The sequence below is a fragment of the Mchenga conophoros genome, linkage group LG5 (genome assembly GCF_057382185.1).
Source record: "Mchenga conophoros isolate Kocher_MC1m ecotype Shallow Benthic linkage group LG5, M_conophoros_male_GT1.1, whole genome shotgun sequence".
NCBI classification, from domain to species: Eukaryota; Metazoa; Chordata; class Actinopteri; order Cichliformes; family Cichlidae; genus Mchenga; species Mchenga conophoros.
The window spans coordinates 25,401,484-25,422,400 of NC_140530.1; the positions used below are offsets into that span (position 1 = coordinate 25,401,484).

Genomic DNA, 20,917 nt, shown 5'->3' on the forward strand with positions numbered 1-20,917 from the left:
CTCGTACTCATTTTCTTCCTGATACCTGTCACTGGTCTGTTTGACTTACTTTGATTCCATTCATTCGCTCAGGACAACTTGTTCACCATGTTATCTGTTTACTGACAGTCTGTGTTTGCTTGTTCAGATGCTCATCCTCCTAGTTTGCTTTGTGAAATGATTAAAAGTGGGCTTTTCTTATTCACAGGCTGACTAAATCCTCTGTAACTAGAGGGATCAACTGACGGAGCACCAGGTCTAATCTGGCTAATGATGTCAAACATAGATGTGGTAAAGGGCTGTAGAAGCATTAGCATATAACCTCAGCCAGGACAGTGGGAGGGATGATAATCTGCTGTGCCATGGTGTTTCAGATGCTGTGGAAATTTAACACAGCTTAAACTCAACATTACACGATCTTTCTGAGTGTAACAGCGGGCAGATAGTCTGAATTTTTAAGGTGAATCCCAGTAGCTGTGGATGCATGAAAACATAAGAACATTTTTTAACTTCTGAAGATGGGTTGCAGATCTTCCACTCGCACATCAGCCTTTAAGTTACATATTTAAAGTTTCCATTGATGCGTAAGGTTATAATCTGAGCAATCTGTACTTTCCAGTCACTTCATTAGGTTCATTTTCTTCTGTAAGGTCTTTACCTCACAATATAAGGTGCCTTGAGACGACTGTAATTTGGTGCCATATGAATAAAATTGAATTGAATGAATCAGCCAATCACACATCTGCAGCTCAATGCATTTAGGCATGTGGACATGGAGATGATGACCTGCTGAACATTAAACTGTGCAGAATGAGGAAGAAAGGTGATTTAAGTCACTTTAAATTCATCATGGTTGTTGGTGGTAGATGGGGTGGTCTGACTATTTCTAGAGTTTACAGAAAATGGTGCGAAAAAGAGAAAATATCCAGTGAGCGGCAGTTATTGGTTTGAAAATGGCTTGCTGATGCCAGAGGTCAGAGGAGAATGGATGAGCTGCTTCAAGCTGAAAGGACGGTAACAGCAACTCAAATAACCAGTCATAACAACCAGGGTATGCAGAAGAGCGTCTCTGCGAATATGAAACTGAGGCTACAATTTGTACATGCTCACCAAAATTGGACAATAGAAAATAGGAAAAACGTTGATGATGTAACATTTGGATGGTGGGGTCAGAATGCGGCATAAACGACATAAAAGCATGGGATGTTTTCTTGGCACACGTTTCCGGACCCTTGGTACCAACTGAACATGATGTAAACACTTACCTGAGTATTGTTGGTAACTGTGTTCATGACCTTGCATTCAGCAGGATAAAACGGCGTTCACCAAGTTTAAATGATCTCACACTAGTTTCTTGAACATGAACATCACTGTCCACAAATGCCATCCACAATCGCCAGATCTCAATCTGACAGAGCACCTTTGAGATTTGGCGGAACAAAGGATTCATGGATGTGGCTCCAACAAATCTACAGCAACTGTGTCACATGACCTTATTGACAAGTAGTTTGTTAAAAGGTGTAGAATTTCCACATTGAAAATTTTTGATGGGCTGCCCGTGTGAGACTTTTGATACAACCAGCTTTCTTTTTTCTCTCTCTCAAATACCAACATGGTCCATAAGTATCAGTTTTTGAGTATGATATTCTCGATGTTTAAGTAATTTTCTACATAGTTTAACTTTGCATAAAGTTCTCAAGCTGGAAATATTTTTATACTGCTTCATTTTCTGTCTCTTAGGCTTTTGATACTCAGTTCAGAGAACTGAGGCAAAAAAAAAAATGTCTGTATTGAATACCGCTGTGAGTTAATTACATCCTGCATGAAAACCCTGATAGAAATGGCAGGCTTGTAGGGAATGTGCTAGTTCATTCTGCAATAAAATCACAAGTTCAGATGTAAATTCAAAGAGGTAGCAGCAACATTCAGATGAGCTTCTAGAAATAGATTAACTGATTTTTTTTTTTTTTTTTTTTTTTGGGGGGGGGGCAAATTTATAATTGTAGACCTGTTAAAGTCACATCAATGTATGTAAGCTAATTAAATTCTTTTACTTAAATAGTATTGTAATGAACTTATCTAATATAGAACGATTTAAAATGCTACAAAAAGCTTAATTTTCCCCACAAAATGTAATTAAAGTTTGCTTGCAGAAACTGTTTATAATCCTTTGAGAGAGAATGCAATAATGGCTGCTATTAAGAAAAGGCAATGGCATTAAAGCCTTGTGAAAAGCTAACGCATGGAAGAAGCTCACAATGCGAGAGAAGGCTGTTGTGTCTTTTAGCGAGTCATGCAACAACTTAAAGAAACTCTGGCTTTTACTTTTGAAGCGGCGTCTTGGAGTCGATTAGTGGAATGTCGAGGTCAGCGGAGGCGGCCGGTGCAAGCTTTCTCTGAGATGCGTCATTGTGATCATTGCTCATCTGCTCACCACCGAATTCTGCAGATTCATTTATGAATCATTCTATAGAGGCAGAGTTTTTTCTTATTAATCTGCATACACACAATGCTCAATGGAAAAACAAGTTTTTGTTTATTAGCATGGAGTTGACATAGTATTTAGATAATTAATCATAGGGTTGATTTTTTTTTTTTTTTTTTTTTTTTTGCTTTAAGTAGCAGTGTTCTTGGAATGATTGTACAAGGTTGGCGGACTTTTCTTTTGCAAGTTTTTCTCATTCTTCTTGGCACAATTGATAAAGCTCAACAATGCTGGAGGGGCAGCATCGATGCACTGCTGTTCTTTCTACAGATGCTTTGGCAGGTTAATGTTTGAGATCTAGCTGGGTACAACTTTTTCTAGAGCTTTCGCTCGGTCCGAGATCACGACTGCTTCTGGAAACGATTTTCACTTAAGATTGCTGCATATATCTTTACTTCCATCCTGATTAGTCTCCCGCTCCTTGCACAATCCTGTCACCACCGTGTTTGACTGTAGGGAATGTATTAATGAGGCGGTGCTCAGTGCCTGGCTTCTTCCACGCACGTTGGGAGTTCAGTCTACCTTTTAGTGAAGTATGGATTCCTTCTGGCCACTTTACCATTAATGCCTGATTAGCTGAGTGCTGCACTGATGGTTGTTGTTCATTAAGGTTCTCCAGTCTGCACAAAAGAGTTACTGTTGTGTTCCTGTTAGCCTGCAAAACTCGCACTGAGGATGACTGGTGGCTGCAAAACTTGAAGATGATTTGAGGATACAGAGCTCTGTGACACTTTCACTGCTGCAGAAATATGATGTCTTTCTCTAGATCTGTACCTTTTCACAATCCTGTCAAACCTGTGGAGTTCTCCCACCCTCAATTATTTGTTTTCATTCTTATACATCCATTTCATTATGGCACACTGTATAGAGCGGTGTCTACACTTGCTAATTATGTTAAGGAAATTGAAAATTTCATTCTTATATCTTTAATATTTTAAAAATAGTCTCAAAATGTGTTTTTTGTGTAATAAATTTGAAATTGTGGAAAATGTGAAAGGGTCTGAACACTAATAAATGCATTACAGGTCTTACAAAAACAAATCATGACAATTTATGAGCTGACTGTTAGAAAATGTCTCCTGCATCAGTCACTCCCCAAAGGATTAAGATACTTTGAGGTTTTTACATTTCTTATTGCCAGATAATTTAGTTTAGTTTTTAATGAATATATATTTTTTAGTTTAATTATTTCAGAATAAGTCTGCAGTCTACGCAGCTTAGTTAATCCGTTTAATAAATGCAAGTTGTAGAAAAGAATTGTTGAGTTTGGACAGTTCATCCGAGCATTAATCATTAAAGCAAATCACAGCTACTTAGCTACTCTTTGCAAGTTTGATTTGTCACATTGGTCTCGCCACTGAGTTAGTTGTCATTGGGGAAAAAATAAAATAAAAGACAAATCAGGATTCGGGTAATAATAATAGGCACAGAAATTATTTTTCTAACTTTAGACTGCCCATCTGAGCTTCTGTAGACCATGTTCTTTGATGAGTAATCTGCTTTGCCCTGCCTTAACACAAGTGTGCTTATTTTCTTCCCTTGTTTAATTCGATTCTCTTTTTTTTTTTTTTTCTTTCTACCTCTTTTCTTTTTTTCTCCAGTTGCTATACTCCTGAAGGATGAGTACTTTGTAGCAGGGGCTGGACTGCCAGGGCGCTTTAAGGCTGAGAAGATGGAGTTTCACTGGGGCCAGAGTAATGGATCAGCAGGCTCAGAACACAGCATAAATGGCAGAAGGTTCCCTGTAGAGGTAAAATGCCATGTTGCTACCATGCAATCTGATAAATGTGCGATATGGAGTGTTGAAGGTCAACAATGAATGTTGGAGAGAGATTAGTGAATTCAAGTTTATGCTTGAACTATTTTTATAGTTTTTTTTTTTTTTTATCCATAAACACCAGCATCTAAGTTCCCCCCCCCCCCCAATATTTATCCAAATTATTTATGACAAGGATTTGGTGGTAGTTTAAAAAAATTTGCAGGTATTTCTGTCATAAGCCTTTGTACTGAGCTAAGGGAACATATTGATGCACAAAAACATTAGTTTTCAAGTCAAGACACGGTACTAGTTTGAGGCAGATCATTGGATCAAAGTAAATCCTCTTCATATTTTAAAGTAAATTCTGGATCCAAGGAAAATGAGAGACAGTGCATCGTCTTTAGTTTGCATTTATTTAAATGATCTTTTGCTAGCTGCCACATTGCTACAGATTGTCTTCACACGTCTACTAGAAAATAGCCGTATGCCATAATTGGTGAGAAAGTACCCCTGATGATAGAAATCTGTGTCTTGCCTCATTTTGACAGCCTATGACATTTGTAATACAGAAAGGCTTTTTAATAAATTGGGATTATGTTGTTCAAAACACATGGGATTTTATGCGATAGGGAGCGTCTTACGATCGCATTACGGAACTGGCTAAACATGAGAAAACTGACTGGAAGTGGTTCAGTTCCTGTAACATGGCTGTAAAGACTGACGCCCCTCTGAATTATTGATTGTCTCCACGTATTAAAGCACAAATTTCACATTTAATATCATGCATAGATTGAGGTATTAGTGACTTTGAATGCATCATTTATGCCAGCCATTCCTAGTCGCCGTCTAAAATTGGAATTGCAGTTGTGTAATGCTCTTCTTGCAAAGTGGGGTCATAGAATACGGTTTTTACCCCCTCTTATGTCAAATTGTTGATAATTAGTTTAAATTTAGCAGCATATGAAAACAGGAAGTGGCTGTTAGTGAGCCTTTCTGTCCTATCTCCAAACACACAGCTAGAAGCCTCCTGTGTTTGTTTCTTGGCCCTCCTCTTTGGAGCCATCTCTGCAGGCACAGCTTTTGATGCTGAATGGCTGGGTAATTAGATTTATTTTTGCCACATAATTTTGTGTTCAGTGTAGTGTTAAAGGGCACCGGATAATGTACAGCCATTATAAAGCTGTTGTGCATATGGCTCCTTTGATGGTGTGCTACCTAATAAGACTGAAGAATTTACTTTAATAGCCAATTTGAGCAGCTGTTGGAAAACAAAGCATTTCTTTCAGTAATACAATTTATAGATGAGAAATATAGATTTGTAGCTTAGTATACTTTTTTTTTTTATACGCCAAGGTTTTGCGTTGAATCCTCTGTCAAAGAATACATGAGGCGGTGCTTAAATACACATAAATGATATAATAATTAAGTGGAAAAATTCCAAAGTCATAGAAATATATACATACATACAGAGGTTAAAAAAATATTGTTACAGCTGCACAAGATAAACTTCTGCTGTAATGCCAGCACATACATCCATCATCAAACACGCAGAAAATAAAGCTAAACATCTACAATTACTGAATAATTGTCTGCCGACAGTGAAATTGCAAAAATGTGGGTATGGTACTGGCACCCTAGACTGAATGCTCCTTAATGTGTGGCAGCAATCAAGAATGAAACTCTTGCCATTTGCAAAGGACATCTGCTATAGCCTTTATCTCACTAATAAATGAAGGAGTCTCTGTATGTGTGCATGTGGGTCCTTTGTATTTCTCAGCAAATCTTCTTACAGTCTATTTCACACTGCTGGGGATGAAAGGAAGTGGGGTGTTGAATGTAAAGTGGCTGTCAGTTGTTTTCTGTTACCATCTGCATGTGAAGTATTTCAGGAACTTCAGTTAATTGTAGCTTGTACTGATAGATTGCATTATTGAACACTGATAGTCCCAACATTGTAGTGTCTACCATCAGGCATGTAAGGCTATTTAGATTTAAAAACTGTAGCTACATCTAGGGTATGCTTATTAATTAACCTCTGCTGATAGGTGGTGCCACATGTGACTGATGACGCACCACCCAACAGCAGAGGTTAATTAATAAAACTGTAGTCTAAGGAGCTTGTAAAGAAAAGCGTCTGGACTTAAGTTGCTTGAAGACGTTTCACCTCTCATCCGAGAAGCTTCTTCAGTTCTAAGGTGAAATGGTGGGGAGTCCCAGATTTAAACCTAGTGGGAATATCCCCCACAGAGGGACAAAAGGACCCCCTGATGATCCTCTAATCGCCTGAGCCAAGGTGTGAAAATGGGTGTGGGTCCCAATCAGCCAGAGTTTCGGATGAGCTCATTGTGAAACCTGGCCCCACCTTATCATGCAAATTCCTGCTTTTCTTTACAAGCTGCTTTGACTACGATGACCTGGATGACTGAGAACCTTCACAGACATAATAAAACTGTAGAAAAGTTGGGCACGGCAGTAGAAAGGAGGGCTCTCTCATATTTGATTGTGAATGTGATATATGTACACTGTTTGCAATTTTTTTTTTTTTTTCTGAACTCAAATCTTTGTAGCTATCAGCTGTCCTACTTTCTGTTTTCTATTTTATCACTGCAGTGGTTTTATCAGAGCAAGTGTGCTGTCGGCTCATTCAAAAGAAGCTCTCTCTGGATGGGCACTGCAACTTAAATAATGGGTGACCCTCTTCTTGTGCCATGTCTTCTTTGAACAAGCATGTCAAGAACATGTAACCCAGATAGGACTGACTTGGCACAGTATAATGGGGAGTGTGTGTGTGTGTGTGTGTGTGTGTGTGTGTGTGTGTGTGTGTGTGTGTGTGTGTGTTGGGGGGTGTAGGCTCACCAAAAGCCACTCGTAACTACAAATAGTGACCGTATTGTATCAGAATGTGTTGCTCCCGATGACATTTCCTATAGGAAGTACAAAAAGGAATATTCCAGACGTCAGCAAATACATCCATCTGTATAGGAAAAGGAAATGTATGTACAAGGTGCAGCACAAAAGCGGCTCTGAGTTGGAGGTCCTTTTTTTTTCCTCTTATCAAACAGTCAGCTGGCATACTGTACATCAGAAATGATAGATTACCTCAGATACCAGAAAGCAAACATGAAATAAAGTGATATGTTTTGAAGGGAAATGAGGTTGTGTAGGATATAGCCCTTAGCCATTTCCTTTTTTTTTCTCCTTTTTTTTTTTAATATGACTTGGCAGAATTTGATGTATTTACGATGATATCAAACCTGACACGATGTGTGCAGCCAATCCCTGCGTGTTACAGCCTATGTATACCGGTAAATGTTTGTGCTTGATGTACCCAGTGATCGTTTATAGCAGAGGCTGGCTTTTGTTGTGTATATGTTTTTGTTCTTCAAGAGTTGAACAGCATGACCTTGGAGGTTGAGCTCCAGGGCTTATTTGTCTCTGCTAAACAGAGACCGTTTTCCAATCTGCTGCTGTCCAATTATCTCTCCACTTTAAATGCGTCACTTTGAGCTCTGACTCACATATAACACTGTGCATAAAGCTTTTGCTTTTTCAGTGTTAAAAAAAGGAGGGGGGGGGGATTTACTGTCCCACCTGCCCAGAAGCTCTAAAGTGTATACAAATGTAGTTCACATGTCCAGAGGGTCGAAACACAAAATTTGAATTCAACGAGCTGTATTATAGAGCAGGTCTGGCTTTGTACCATGGTTATTTTAAAAAAGTAAAGGGGGGAAACAAAACAATGGGCTCCTGAGCTTGACATTAATCTAACCGCGGTCTTTTTCGTGGGAGTGAAGTGGGGAAATCGATAGATGGACCACCTGTTCGCTCAAACAGCGGAGTGAAAAATGAAACTGGAATTTTTTTTCTCCCTCAGGGTACCATAGGGAGATCTTTTCTAATAATATATGAGGGTGTCACCAAGGTTAGATTAATTATACATGGATTACAAATCACACCTTCGAAGGGTATGCGTTTGCACACAGGACTAGGGATGTATGAAAAGTGTTGAGGTGAGTGTACAGTAAGAAAGGGAGAAGTTGAGTAAAGATGAGTGTCCAATGAGCGAAGGGCCACTCCATTAGATATCCTCAGCTCCCTAATAACTACTGGAAAAGATTTAAGGATGGGGCCGGTCCAGATATTGGCTGGCATTATTTATTTAGATTTTGATTAAGATGCCAATTTCCTGAAAAGAAAAGTTTGTTTTTAGTGGTTGGATGTTATAATAAAAGGATCACAGTTAATTGCTTTACAGCAATATATGCGTATTAATAAAATAAAAAAAAAAGTAACTTACAGTGACTCTAAATGGATCCTACTCTGGTACTCTGTGCTGCAGACAGTGCTGAGATGATCAGAAATAATGCAGTCAGAGCGTGTTTTGCTTAACAATCTCTGATGCAATGTTTCCTTGAGCATATTTTGCTGAATTATCTTCTGGGCCAAGTAAAGCCCCTCAATAGGCCAGAAACAGTCGATAATATTGGCCAGCCGATGTATGCTGAGCCTGAAATCTCAGTGTACTGCACCACTGAGATAACTCAAATAAGCAAAAGCTGTTTAAAAGAGGACACACACACACACACACACACACACACACACACACACACACACACACACACACACACAATTACAAAAATTGCAAACAAATCCAGATAGTGTTACAAGAACAAAACTGGTGAAAAGAAATATGGATGTGTGTATATTTATATGTGAATTAAGTTTAGAAATCGAGAGCTAGATAGCTAGCTATAGTATAGATTGTACTGTATGTACTTACTGACACATATATTGTCTTGTTTTGAATAACTCAAGAGACTAACTACACAACACACGTTCTTACGAAACAAATTCTGACAGGATAGTGCCGACTCGAATCATTTCCTCCATGGCTGCTGCATTTCGTGAGCATCTTGTTCAGTCTTCTGACTACTCGTATAATAGTAGATTTTTCTACAACGAAGACTACCTTTCAATGCGCATAAACACCAAGCAACACCACAACAAATGTTACTTTAATGGATGGAGATAAAAAGTTAGCCGCTTGCTTAGCATTGGATTCAGTATTGTCGCTGACAGCAGCTTCTCCCCCTCCTGGCTGGTCCCTTCCCTTCTGCTTCACAGCCGAGATGGGTGAGTTAAAGGGGAAAAGCACACACAGTTATATGGCCATTATGAGTTGCATCATTTCATTTGGGTACCTCTACAGGTCCCTCATGTAGTTGTATTTGTCAGTGTGAATACACTTACGCTCACTATTAGCACTGTGTTAAGCATGGAAATGCGCAATTTGAGACACAGCATTAGTTACATAGACTGGATGAGCTTAGCTTCTCTGGCTGAGAAGCTGCTGGTTGCCAAGGTGCTTAATTTTTATAGATGCTTATGAAAAGTTGCACCCAGTTTCTATGATTTATAACCTCAGTAAACATTTTTCTGTTGACTTTATAGTCTAAATCACTATTTTCAGGTCTTATTGACTAAAATTCAATTTATTTTGTATGTCACGGTCATTATTAGAGTCAAACGGGGTGTGCTGGCTCGCTGACTATTTGTCAGTAACAAGTTATGTGAAACGGCGTCATAGTTGACACTTCCATCTTTTAGATACAGTTCACAGATTTCCATCATGTGCTGTCTTTTACTTTGTCTATAAAGTTCTGTCAGTCATTTGTAATGTGAAATACTAAGTTTAATTTAGTTGTTCAGCAGCACCTACTGTGCAAATTAACACTTTATTGACACTTTATTCGTCTTGAAAATGAAATCTCTAGCACTTTGTAGGTGCCCAAGTAAAATGATAACGTAGATGATCATGTGCGATTTGAGTGCAAGAATGGAGAGATTTATCTGTTAATGACAAAATGCTGCGGTAGCACACTTGTTGTAAAGGAAAGAAGAAATGCATTTGTGATACTGTGAATAACATCTAAGCTCCCTCCGCCAACAAACTTATTTCTTGTAGATTTTGTGTCTTGCCTCAATATTTTGCTGTCTTGGGAAATCACGCCAAACATGACTTTGTTTTTCACCTGTGTGCGCCTAAATGGAACTCGGGATTGCAGAACAGCTTTCAGCACTTGTGTTCACAGTCACTTGGTGGCGAAAAAAAATGGGTTGCTATAGATGGAGGCTCAGAGTATGTGGACAGCATATCTCTATGCATTACTCATAGCTTAAAGATTGGTCAGACCCCACATCTGCTCCTTTTTCAACGACTTTGAGCGCTATCTGTAAGCGTGGATAAAGCTCACTCTAAAGAGCAGGGATTCTGACAAACCTAAAAACAAAATGTTGTAATTCTGCAATCAAATAATTGAAATTCCTTTACGGTTTTCACTGCGATGGAGAATCCAGTTTTCCAAAGTGTGCTGTTAACAAGAGCAGGTCACATGAGCCAGTCTCTCTGAGTAAATGAAGCCTAAGGGGGTGAGCTTAATTGGGTAAAGTAGTTAATAACATCTGAAGGGTGATGAATGGCCGATGCTCTTTCTTGCTGAGTTCTCAGACAACAAATTAGTTCCATTAAAGGCTGCAGTTAAAGGAACTCTGAAGGAAACTGATTAACTTAAATTATCTGAGTAATTTTGTACCTGGTTAAAGCTGATGGTTAGCATTAATGGATTTATACACTTATTTACTTTGACTTTTTGAATCTGTTGTCAGCACAGCCACGTGTGGTTTGTGGCTTCTCGTAATTTTCCTTTGAAAAGAAAAAAGACGTGCATACCCTTTAATTAAATCAACATCTAGAACCTTTTTCTTATTGCCAATTAACTCGGTTCAGTGACATGAAAGGGTTTTTCAATTTAAAGAGGCTTGAATGTGCAATGATAGACAGCTCCAATTGCTACTTTTAGAATCATTTGCTGATTCTGGTCAGCATTACGGTTATGTCTGCTTTGAAATATGGAAAGAAGAGGGGGTTGGTTTTTTTTTTTTTCTTTTTAATTGAAAACCCAAGGCATGGTACATGCTATATATGGTGTATTCTCTGTATGCTGGTTTTCCATTACAACCCACACGCCCAAAGCTTTGTTTTGAAATCCGAAGCGGTGTTTTTGGGTGATTTAAGGTAATTTAAGCAGTGATCAGAAGAATGCCATTCTGTTAGATCTCAGCACAAGGGGGATCACGTTCCTCCAGCTTTTCCACTCTGCTTGTGACTGTCTGTTAGGACAGTCACCCTGAGGAATGGGATGCTGTATTTCTCTAACATCCTCCAGGAGTGGCAGCACACAAAAAGGAATGACACAGATTATGGGAGATTTATAGGAGTGATAAATACACCCTCTTTTATGCCCCTCAAAACAGCTTTTCATCAGCTCCTCAGCAGTGTGTCCAAGTGATTGATGACAGGACTGTTCGCTCTCCTTGTCCACTCCTTAAGCTGTTTATGCTCTGTTTCCCACCCCAGATGCAGATCTACCTTTACAATCCGGATGACTTTGACAGCCTCAGTGCTGCCATTAAGGAAAGACGCATCGTTGCTGCCATGGCCATCTTCTTCGAGGTAAAGTATCAGCAGAGTTGGAGTTTGAGGTGCACAAGAAAATCCAACAATGCACTGCAGCACTTGTCTTTTGGACTGGGCAACCATTTAGGTCCAGACTAAATACCCAATTGATGACCTACCATGAAATTTAATACACATTCAAGTTCCTCTCAGCTGAACTGTGATGGATGGCATCATTGGGGTTTTATGAGCAGATATCAGTAAAAGTTACTGACATTACTATCAGCCTTATGAGTGTGCATCCTTCATAGCACAGCTTAGTTTCCTCATCGGAGGTCTCAGAAGAGTAAAACCTCGTTGTAGTAGCTCTGGGTGTAGTTGCTGGAAATATTGATGGAAAATATCCTTTTTCACTGTTGTATGAAATGACTTACTGCCAGCTGTAAGAGATCATTTACAAAACCAAGGAGATGAGGGAATAAATGGAATAGATAAAAGGAAGCTGCCTGTAGGAGTCAGGAGGATTAAAACGGGGCATTGGAACTATGGATTTAACATTGGGATTGTTTTTGGTCCAATTTTGAGAAAGGTAATCATATAAATTTTTCAAGTCCGTAAATGATAAATATTTATTAGGAATGATCTTTGGCACCTGCGTTGCGATAAGAAATTTCCTCTCCAGCTGGTTGCTGATTGCATTTCTTGTTCTGTGGCACACAGCAGATTGTTTGCTGAGATACTACAAATTGTCCCCTGAAGATCTGAGCACGTAAGCTCTTAATGGGCAACAATGGTCCTAATTTCTATTAGGTGTGCAAACACCTCCAAGATTTAAGCAGCAGCACTGAGAACTCTGCGGTTTCTATCTCTGTTAGACTAATTTCTATTAGCAACAACTTTACAGTTGGTGGCAGCTGATGTATATCTGCTAACCTTCACCTTAATAGTTTATAGAAAAGATTCTGTTCTTCGACTGAGGTAGGCTGGAATCGGGACACAGGTGTTTGCAATGTAGGTCTGCTCTTAGACAATGATGAACCGCGTGTGCACGAGGACCTAAATGGCTCCGCTGGGTCCTGACAGCCCTATTGCTTACTGCAATTAGCACCACCATACACAATTTGTTGGAAAAACAGTTTACAGTGTGAAGGTTTTTAAGCGGGCATGCACACACTGGCTCAGATTTACTATTTCTAATCAATGAAAAGTATTCTTCCTCTGCTCCCCAAAGGCCTATTAATGGCCTCTAAGGTGTGCATATTATCCACATTCAGCATTCGGCTCCAAACAATTACTCTCCTCTGACTGACCTGAATTAATGTCGAGCAAGGTATTATTGGTCCCCGCATCCCAACACTGTTTTTGTCCAGTCTTGTCTCTTAAGTGGGACGCTGGGAATATTTAAAAGCGTTGGACTGAGCAATATTGCTCATCTTTTGTCATTTCAAACAATGAACTGCCAGCCCAACAGATAAAGAAGGCATCATCACCAGTCCTCTGGAGACGGCACAGGAGGAGGACGGCTGTGGTCATTAAAACATTTTAAATCATCTGGAAAAAAAGAAATTCAGATGTGGATTTTTCAAAAATCGGAAAAAGTTTCAGAAAGTGTCTCCCTGAATGTTGCTCAGTGAACATCACAATGTTCATCTCTAGTTTTCTTTTTCCCATTTTCCCCCTTTTGTGTGTGATCTACATTCTAGGTCACAGGCCACACATGGATACTACCCGTAGATCTGCAAAGACCAGAAAATGTGCATTTGTTTGGAAAAATATTTGGCATTTAGGAAAATGGATGAGACAGCTCTCTCAGACAGAATTTATCAGTATACTCTGCGGCTCGACTGTAAAAGCACCGAGTCCTCGGCAAACCTGTGCCTCAGCAGACAGATATTGAGTTATTTTTGCCACCATTTCGTTCTATTGAGTTTCGTAGCATTAGGAAACACACTCGTGAGCTCATTCTCCCTACCTTCATCTGTAAAATGTACACTATTAAAAATGATTTTCATGCATCTACATCATAATGAAAATCCTATCAGATGAGCAAAGACATTTGATATGAAGTCACTCTATCAGACCTGTGCTGTGAATAGTTTTTAATTAGAAAAGTTCAATCCAAAGAACCTTAGTAACAGACGTATGAAACTTTGTTGAAAGCATGTTTTGTAGCTGAGATTTAATTTAGTTTGCTTTAAATCACGTTTGCAGCAGATGTGACTGTCTTTTAAAGTAGTGCAGGTTTTACTGTACATACAGTATCACAGCTAAAAAGGCGAACGCAGTCTTTGAAATGATCAGATATGTTTAGTGTCTTTTATAACAATCAAAGCATCAAAAGCAGGTTAACATACTAAAGGCAGAGCAGGAATTGGAGACGTAGTTTATGGTTATGTTGGCGAGTGGGTACTGCACATAAACATCAAGGTTATTTTGTAACACATTTTTAAAACTGTGTGATGATAGGTTCAGATTTTTGGTGGTTATTTTCCAAGTAAACCAGAACAATCAAACCCCGAAACAAAAACCATTACAAGAAGCAGAATGGAAAAAGATGGCTTCTGGTGCTGCAGTTTAGTCCGCTGATGTCGATTGTCTTTTGGTATTTTATTTGGATTATTATAGAAGTCTGTTAATCCCTTTTCTAATCCTTTGTCTCTGGATGTTTCCTGCAGCTGGGGCAAAAAGACAACCCAGCTGTGGACCCCATCATCCAGGGATTGAAGGGAGTCGTGCATCATGGTAAGTAACGGGCACGTAACCCCTGACACACTCTACTTTCCGTAGAAGAATAGTTTTCATGCCGTTGAGTGCTCGTCATTCTTTGTTGAGCTGCGATGCTTTTATTTGTTTATTTCATATAGTTTTAACTTTAATTCCATAATCTCTCAATCTCGCAAAAAAACATTACATTTGGGGAAATAAAGTTCTAATGGGATCTTCGAAAAGCAATTGACCCTTACAAAATCCCTCTGATGTTTTCGTAATAGATGTTTTGATTTATCCGCAGAGGTAAAATCCTTTTGCCATTGCAGATATGGTGCCGTTCCTCCTCCTCCAGGAACAAAAGGTCAACGCTCTTGCATTCAGCTGCTTAAGCACTATTATTTTAAAAATTCCAAATGAGTCTAAACACAAGCTATGAGCAGAGTTTAACTTCAAAAGGAGATAAAATTTGTAAGATCCCGCCTCTGCCGTGCTACTGTGGCTCCACAGTAGGAGACCTCCAAGGAGCTTCACTCACAGAGAAAGAACTATTAATTACATCTCAGCCTTAATTAGACAACCCTTTGTTTTAGTCAGGCTCAAATGTAAATCTATGAGCTCTCATGGACTGCAGCTCCTGCATAGGCTTATATTCATATTTAAGCTATTAATGTCTTGTGTTTTGTGCTATGGCACAATTCTTCATGGCATATTGTTTTAAATTACTGCTGCTGGGCCGGCGTCACGGGATTCATGGCTTATGCAGTCTATAAGCATATGTTTTATCACGAGTGTGTAATCCTTTACTACAGATGAGGGCACAACAGCTCTGTTTACACGGACACGTTTGACTTGTTTTACAGCCTGCAGCTGACGGTCTTTTTGTGACCATAATCGTAAACAGACAAGGACATGTAAGAGTATGAGGATATATAGAAGCGCAGCATAATTGCTCTTCACTCACGCTGGATTTGAAAGACCAGCGCTGGGCTTCACTGAATCGATTCTAATTATAATTCAACAACCTCAACTTTCTGGAGATAGGCGTTTCGATGTTTTGCATTGTGGGCTAGCGAGGTTATGACATTTGGCATTCACGTTGGAGGGGAAAAAAATATTAGCGGTTTTCTTTTTGCTAAAGATTTGTATAAGAAATGTATAAGGGTAAAAATTTGACCATAGCAAACCACTGGAGGCTACAGGAACACATGGAATTTGGCCTCAGAACCAGGAAAGGGGTCACTTTGTTTTGGCAAATTTTAAATAACTATATTCTGATTAGCCTTAAACCAGGATAACGTGTGTGCGTGTGGTTATTTTCCAAAGATGTAGTTAAGCTCCCTTTTTCTTTTGTTATATAACCTCGATAAAGACAGATTATCAAACATGTTGCATATACTTGATTATTTTGAGTCTCCAAGTGCCTGGACTGCACAGATGTCCGTGCTTGCACCACATTATTTCATTTCCTGACTGAAAGAGAGCCTGGTGTGGGTGTGGTGGTTTTTGGCCTGTCTTCCTCCGTGCCTTCTACCCTGTTAGGATGCTTGGTTTTTCAACTAGCTCGTTATCCCGCAGTCATCCATCCATCAACATCTCGGTGGCCCATGAGCGATAGGGCACGTACACTGTCTGAAGACGGAGAGAGGAAAGGCTGTGCGCGCTGAATTTCAGTCGGGGTAGAGATGAGGCATCGGGGGCGAAGCTTCCCGTACCTCACCAGCCTGAATATAAACCACACCCTAAACCCATGAGCTACGAGAGATTATATCTGAATTAAGTTTGGCTTTATGTTGATATTTGTCATCATAATTCAAGGAGAAAAAAACAATCAAACCGACTTGCATAATCCACTTTACATAATCGCAGGACATATAGGAATTTTCCTCTAAAAGATGCTTCTGCTTTTTTTTTTTTTTGTTGTTGAGTGTTTGTTTTTCTGCACAGCTTTACCTGATTCTGATCAGAGGACTGAAGAGATCCAGCAATCATTATGATCTGTCGTAATTCCAATGGCCCATGCCACAGTTGCTGCACAGAGCAGAGCACGCTACCACCCAGCCACAGATCAGCTGTCAGAGCTGGCCATTTTATCACACTCCTCTCCCTTTGCTCTTCTCTCAGTCCATCTGAGTACAGAGATCTGGCCATAGTGATAACAAGTGGTGAGGCTTTTAACTACTGCCATTCCACTCGTGGAGGTTTCAGGAAAGCAGTAATTATGCCACACCAGGAATGAAATGAAACAACCTTGTTAATGTTGGTGTAATTGTAACTTGACACATTAAGGGTTTTAGTGCGCCGAGCGATATGCTTTACAGCGCTGTGTATTGACAGGTTTTGATCTCTTTACACAGAAAAGGAGACCTACCTCAGGTCGTTCGTCTTGAGGGATCTGCTGCCATCGTCGGTGGACAGTTATTACAGATACACCGGCTCTCTGACCACTCCGCCCTGCAGCAAGGTAGTGGAGTGGATCATCTTCTCCAGGCCTGTGTATCTGTCCCACTCACAGGTGCGTCAAGTTCACATACGCGCACGCACACACACACACACTTGTCCATACAGCTCTATTCTCCACGCACAGTCAGATCCCATTTGCGCACAGTCAGTGGATCGCTTGCTGTCCCACGGTGTCAGTGCACAAGCAATTTTTCCCCTCATCTGCCTCCCCTCCTTATTCCCTTTTCCTTCGTTCCTCTCCAACTCCTCTGCATATGAAACCATCACTGCCTATATAGTGGATGATTAAGCAGGAAGGGAGAGCCAATTACTGGCATTTGAATGATAGTAAGTGTGAGATAGCACCTATGCATATATTGTGCTGTTAGTGTGAGACATTGACTAAAGACTCCTAAATGGAATACTGCTCTGTGTGGAAGCTGGCTATCATATTATTAAAGTTGTTCAGGTTCATCAATTTAAATTCTCATTTACCTGAAGTAAAGGTTTGACACGTGTAATGAAAAAAAAATGCCTTTAAACTATTCATTTATGTGCTTTACAGCATCTTGCCTCCCATGGTTTTTGCTGTTTTGATTTGAGAGATAATATATGCCAAGCCATGCCCAGTGCTTTCTGCTGATCCCATACACAGTCCTTTGCTGCATCTTTTATACAAACAATTCTTAGGTTACCCAGCTGCATATCCTCTAGAGAATTCTGTGCTGTAGAAATTTGCAAGGCTCAGTGGAATTTCCATCATCTTGCAAGAGGACAAATCTTTTGTTCAGAAATGACTTCTCCTGCAAGAATATTGACCCACCTTTACAATGTTTGTGACGCTCACAGATAGTCTTTTATGAACCTGTAATTCATTTCTCCAAGCACGCATAGGACACATTGATTCCACAGTATCTGTAATGTGTAGTCATTACAGCACACTGCAGGAGATCATTCATGGCAATCAATGGCCACAAATTTGCCCCATTGAGAAGTTACAGCCCAGCATGCAGCCCAGGGTGATGATTGAAGTCTGTGTCTACTGGTGCCTGTGGTGTGAATGTTACTTGCAAATGCTGTACTCCAGTTGTGAAGAGTCAGCTACTGGCATGCAGCTCCAAATGCAGTTCTGCATGATATATTGAAAGCGCGTGGACAGACGCGTATACATATGCACAATAGCACTTGAATTTGCCTCAATAGCTATTCTTTGTTTCTTTCTATCCAGCTGGAGGCTTTCTACTCCATCTTTACAACAGAGCAACAGGACCACGTCAAGTCTGTCGAGTACCTGAGGAACAACTTCAGGCCCCTGCAGGACCTGGGCAATCGCAAAGTTTTTAAGTCGGCTGTAGAAAATGCATGGCAGAGGGATTTGACCGAGATCCTGGGAAGCCCTCATAGCACCGAGGCTTCAAAAGGTAAGCTTTGTTTTCTCTATGATTTTTAGATTTTTCTCAGCTGCAGCACTACTATAAAAGGATTTGCTTAATCCACGGAGCTCCCATAATTACAATTATTACTTACTTTTTCAGCGGGGAATAGTTGCTTGAATTGGTAGCTAATATTGCAGCGTGGATTAATGTTGTAAATGCACACTGTGCAGAATAGTGTTGACATTAAGCCAATGTTGCATGGACCAAGATCTGTGATAGAAACAGTCTTACAAGTCATACAAGTAAAAAACTGAAAAGCAGGAAAATGCTTAGAAAGGGCAAACTAAATATAAGTACTTCTATCAGGGTTTTAAATATGATGATGGGATTTTATGCTTTTTTTTTTAAATGGGAGATGAGTGTTTAAACTATCTCGGTGGGTTAATTTCAATCACAGTCTACCTAAATATATACTGGCAAGATAAGTGGGCATTAATCTAAACCTGTTCATTTTATACTCGATTGGCTCAGTAAATGTTAACATGCTAATGAAAAACACTTAATTTTCAGATTTTTAAGAACTGAGTCCGTTCACTATGCAATATGGGCCCTAATTTATTTGTTTGTGTGTGTGTGTGTGTGTGTGTGTGTGTGTGTGTGTGTGTGTGTGTGTGTGTGTGTGTGTGTGTGTGTGTGTGTGTGTGTGTACACACACATTGGAAACCAAGTCACAAACTACCCAGCTACATAATGATTTCGACTTAAAGTCTAACAATCCTGTGTGCCTGGGCGTGTGTGAAACTGTCTATACTGATCGATATTATTAAATGAAATGTGCAAAGAGGGCAGCAGACTCGGTGCATACATGTAAATAAAATAATATGAATAAAGTGCTTTATTTAAATTAGTTTATGCATTGTTTGGATTTTGTTCCTAGATTCTAATGGATAAAAGAGTTTGTTAGCTGGCAAGTGTTGATTTTTGCCAACTGAAATTATAGAGGCAGATTTTATTTGCTGTATCTAACTAGCTAATCAGGCTAACATTAGCATCGTTAGAATTTAGAGAACATGAATCCTGGGAGATCAGGAACTAATCAGAGGAAAAAAAATATTTTTCAGCTGCTATTTTATGCACAAGGTGTTGCCATAGCGCGCGGCGCCGCATGTCTGATTTGGCATATGCCGGATGCGCTTCCTTACACAACCCCCAAAAGGATTTGTCTCTTCTCTCGGGATCAAACTGGTGATCTTTTGTTTGTTAGTCAAATATCTAAACCGCTACACTATGAAGCCATAGGGAACCAATCATAGATCTCGGCTAAAATCAGTCTCTCAGTAAAGGGACAATTTTATTGTGGGTTTTTTTGGGGTTTTTTCTCGTATTTTGTTAGATAAAAGTCGAACAGAGGAGAAATCAGTAGTTTAATGTAATAATTCCAATTTCAGGAGCTTTTTGGGTAAAACTTGGCACATTTGATTCTCTCACTGATACAACTGATTCTTCAAAGCACATATTAATACCAGGCACGGACCTCATGCAGTGCTTGATCAGAGTATCTTTGTTTGTCTTTCTCTTTTATGTGTGCATCTTGCCGTGCTGGCTTTAACCGAACAGTACAGGAACTATGGAGACTAATGAGAAAGGCTGCTGCTCCTTAAAGTGGTGTTGTTGGTGTCTGGCAGGGAGAATTGATTGGGAATGCTTGTGATGAAGTTGGAGCACTCTAACGGGGCCGATCAGCAATCATCATTAATATGTGGTACAGCTAAAATAGACCCATACAAATTAAGTTGTGAAATTGCTTTTGTGGCATTATGTCAGTAGGCAGAATGAATGGGAACCAGTGTCTTTTAATTTTTTGTTTACCCCTCCCTCGTCTTTTTATTTATTTATTTATTTTCTGTTTTGCAAAATCTAATCTGCATTTTTATCAAAGAATATTTTTGTGCAAGAATGTATAGGCGAATGGAGGTTTAAACACTGTCAATCTCATCTGCAAGGATGACATCTGTCAAGGTTGTGCAACGGGGCCTGTTTGTCCGCGCACAATAAATGATGGCTTTGCTTGTAAATGGCGTATGAGAGCCAGGGCCGCGCCTTCACTGAATGCTCCACCGCTGTGGCTTTTATGGCAATGGAATTTGTTTGGCCATTACAAATGCAGAGCTAACCTTTCAGATGCAAAATAGAGATTGCAGATTAGTTTGTGGTGGTGCACTGTCATTGTTTGTCCAGTAATAATGCCAAGATATATAGGGCACTATTTATTTTATCTTTGGTGTGTCTTTGCATGTGTAAAAAAAACAACAAAAAACCCCCCCCAGCTCTGCCAAAGCCATACCCTCCATTTAAAATTTAATTAATTGAGACAATGGTGATAATGCTTTTTATATGTCTTATCAGATTGCTGTGTTCATTATATTCTCAGGTTAGGGAACTGATAATATGTTTCGAAACTGTAGAAAATGACAGCGACAGTTTCCAAGAACCCACAATGATGCTTTAAACTTTCTTGTGTTGTCACTTACAGCACAGAACTGAAAAGTAATGAATGTATAAAGATATAAAGTGGAGAAAGGCTGCCATGTCCTTGTTCCGGAACAATTATAACCGAAGAATGTTTGGCATTTTACTCCTACAGTAGGCAGTTACTCGATTTTCACCCAGTCAGCCTTTCATTTTAATTAAAGGAGCATTAGTCTTAAAAAAAA

The 20,917-nt window shown here is 39.6% G+C and overlaps 1 protein-coding gene across 1 annotated transcript in view; it reads left to right on the top strand.

Moving 5' to 3' along the window:
- ca16b (carbonic anhydrase XVI b) overlaps positions 1 to 20,917 on the top strand; it is a 114,915-nt gene that overhangs the window by 68,298 nt on the left and 25,700 nt on the right. Inside the window, exons 4-8 of the mRNA XM_085274514.1 lie at positions 4,066 to 4,214; positions 11,641 to 11,736; positions 14,355 to 14,421; positions 16,743 to 16,900; positions 18,056 to 18,248. Coding sequence (XP_085130640.1) covers positions 4,066 to 4,214; positions 11,641 to 11,736; positions 14,355 to 14,421; positions 16,743 to 16,900; positions 18,056 to 18,248 — 663 coding nt within the window. The remainder of the gene's footprint in view (positions 1 to 4,065; positions 4,215 to 11,640; positions 11,737 to 14,354; positions 14,422 to 16,742; positions 16,901 to 18,055; positions 18,249 to 20,917) is intronic.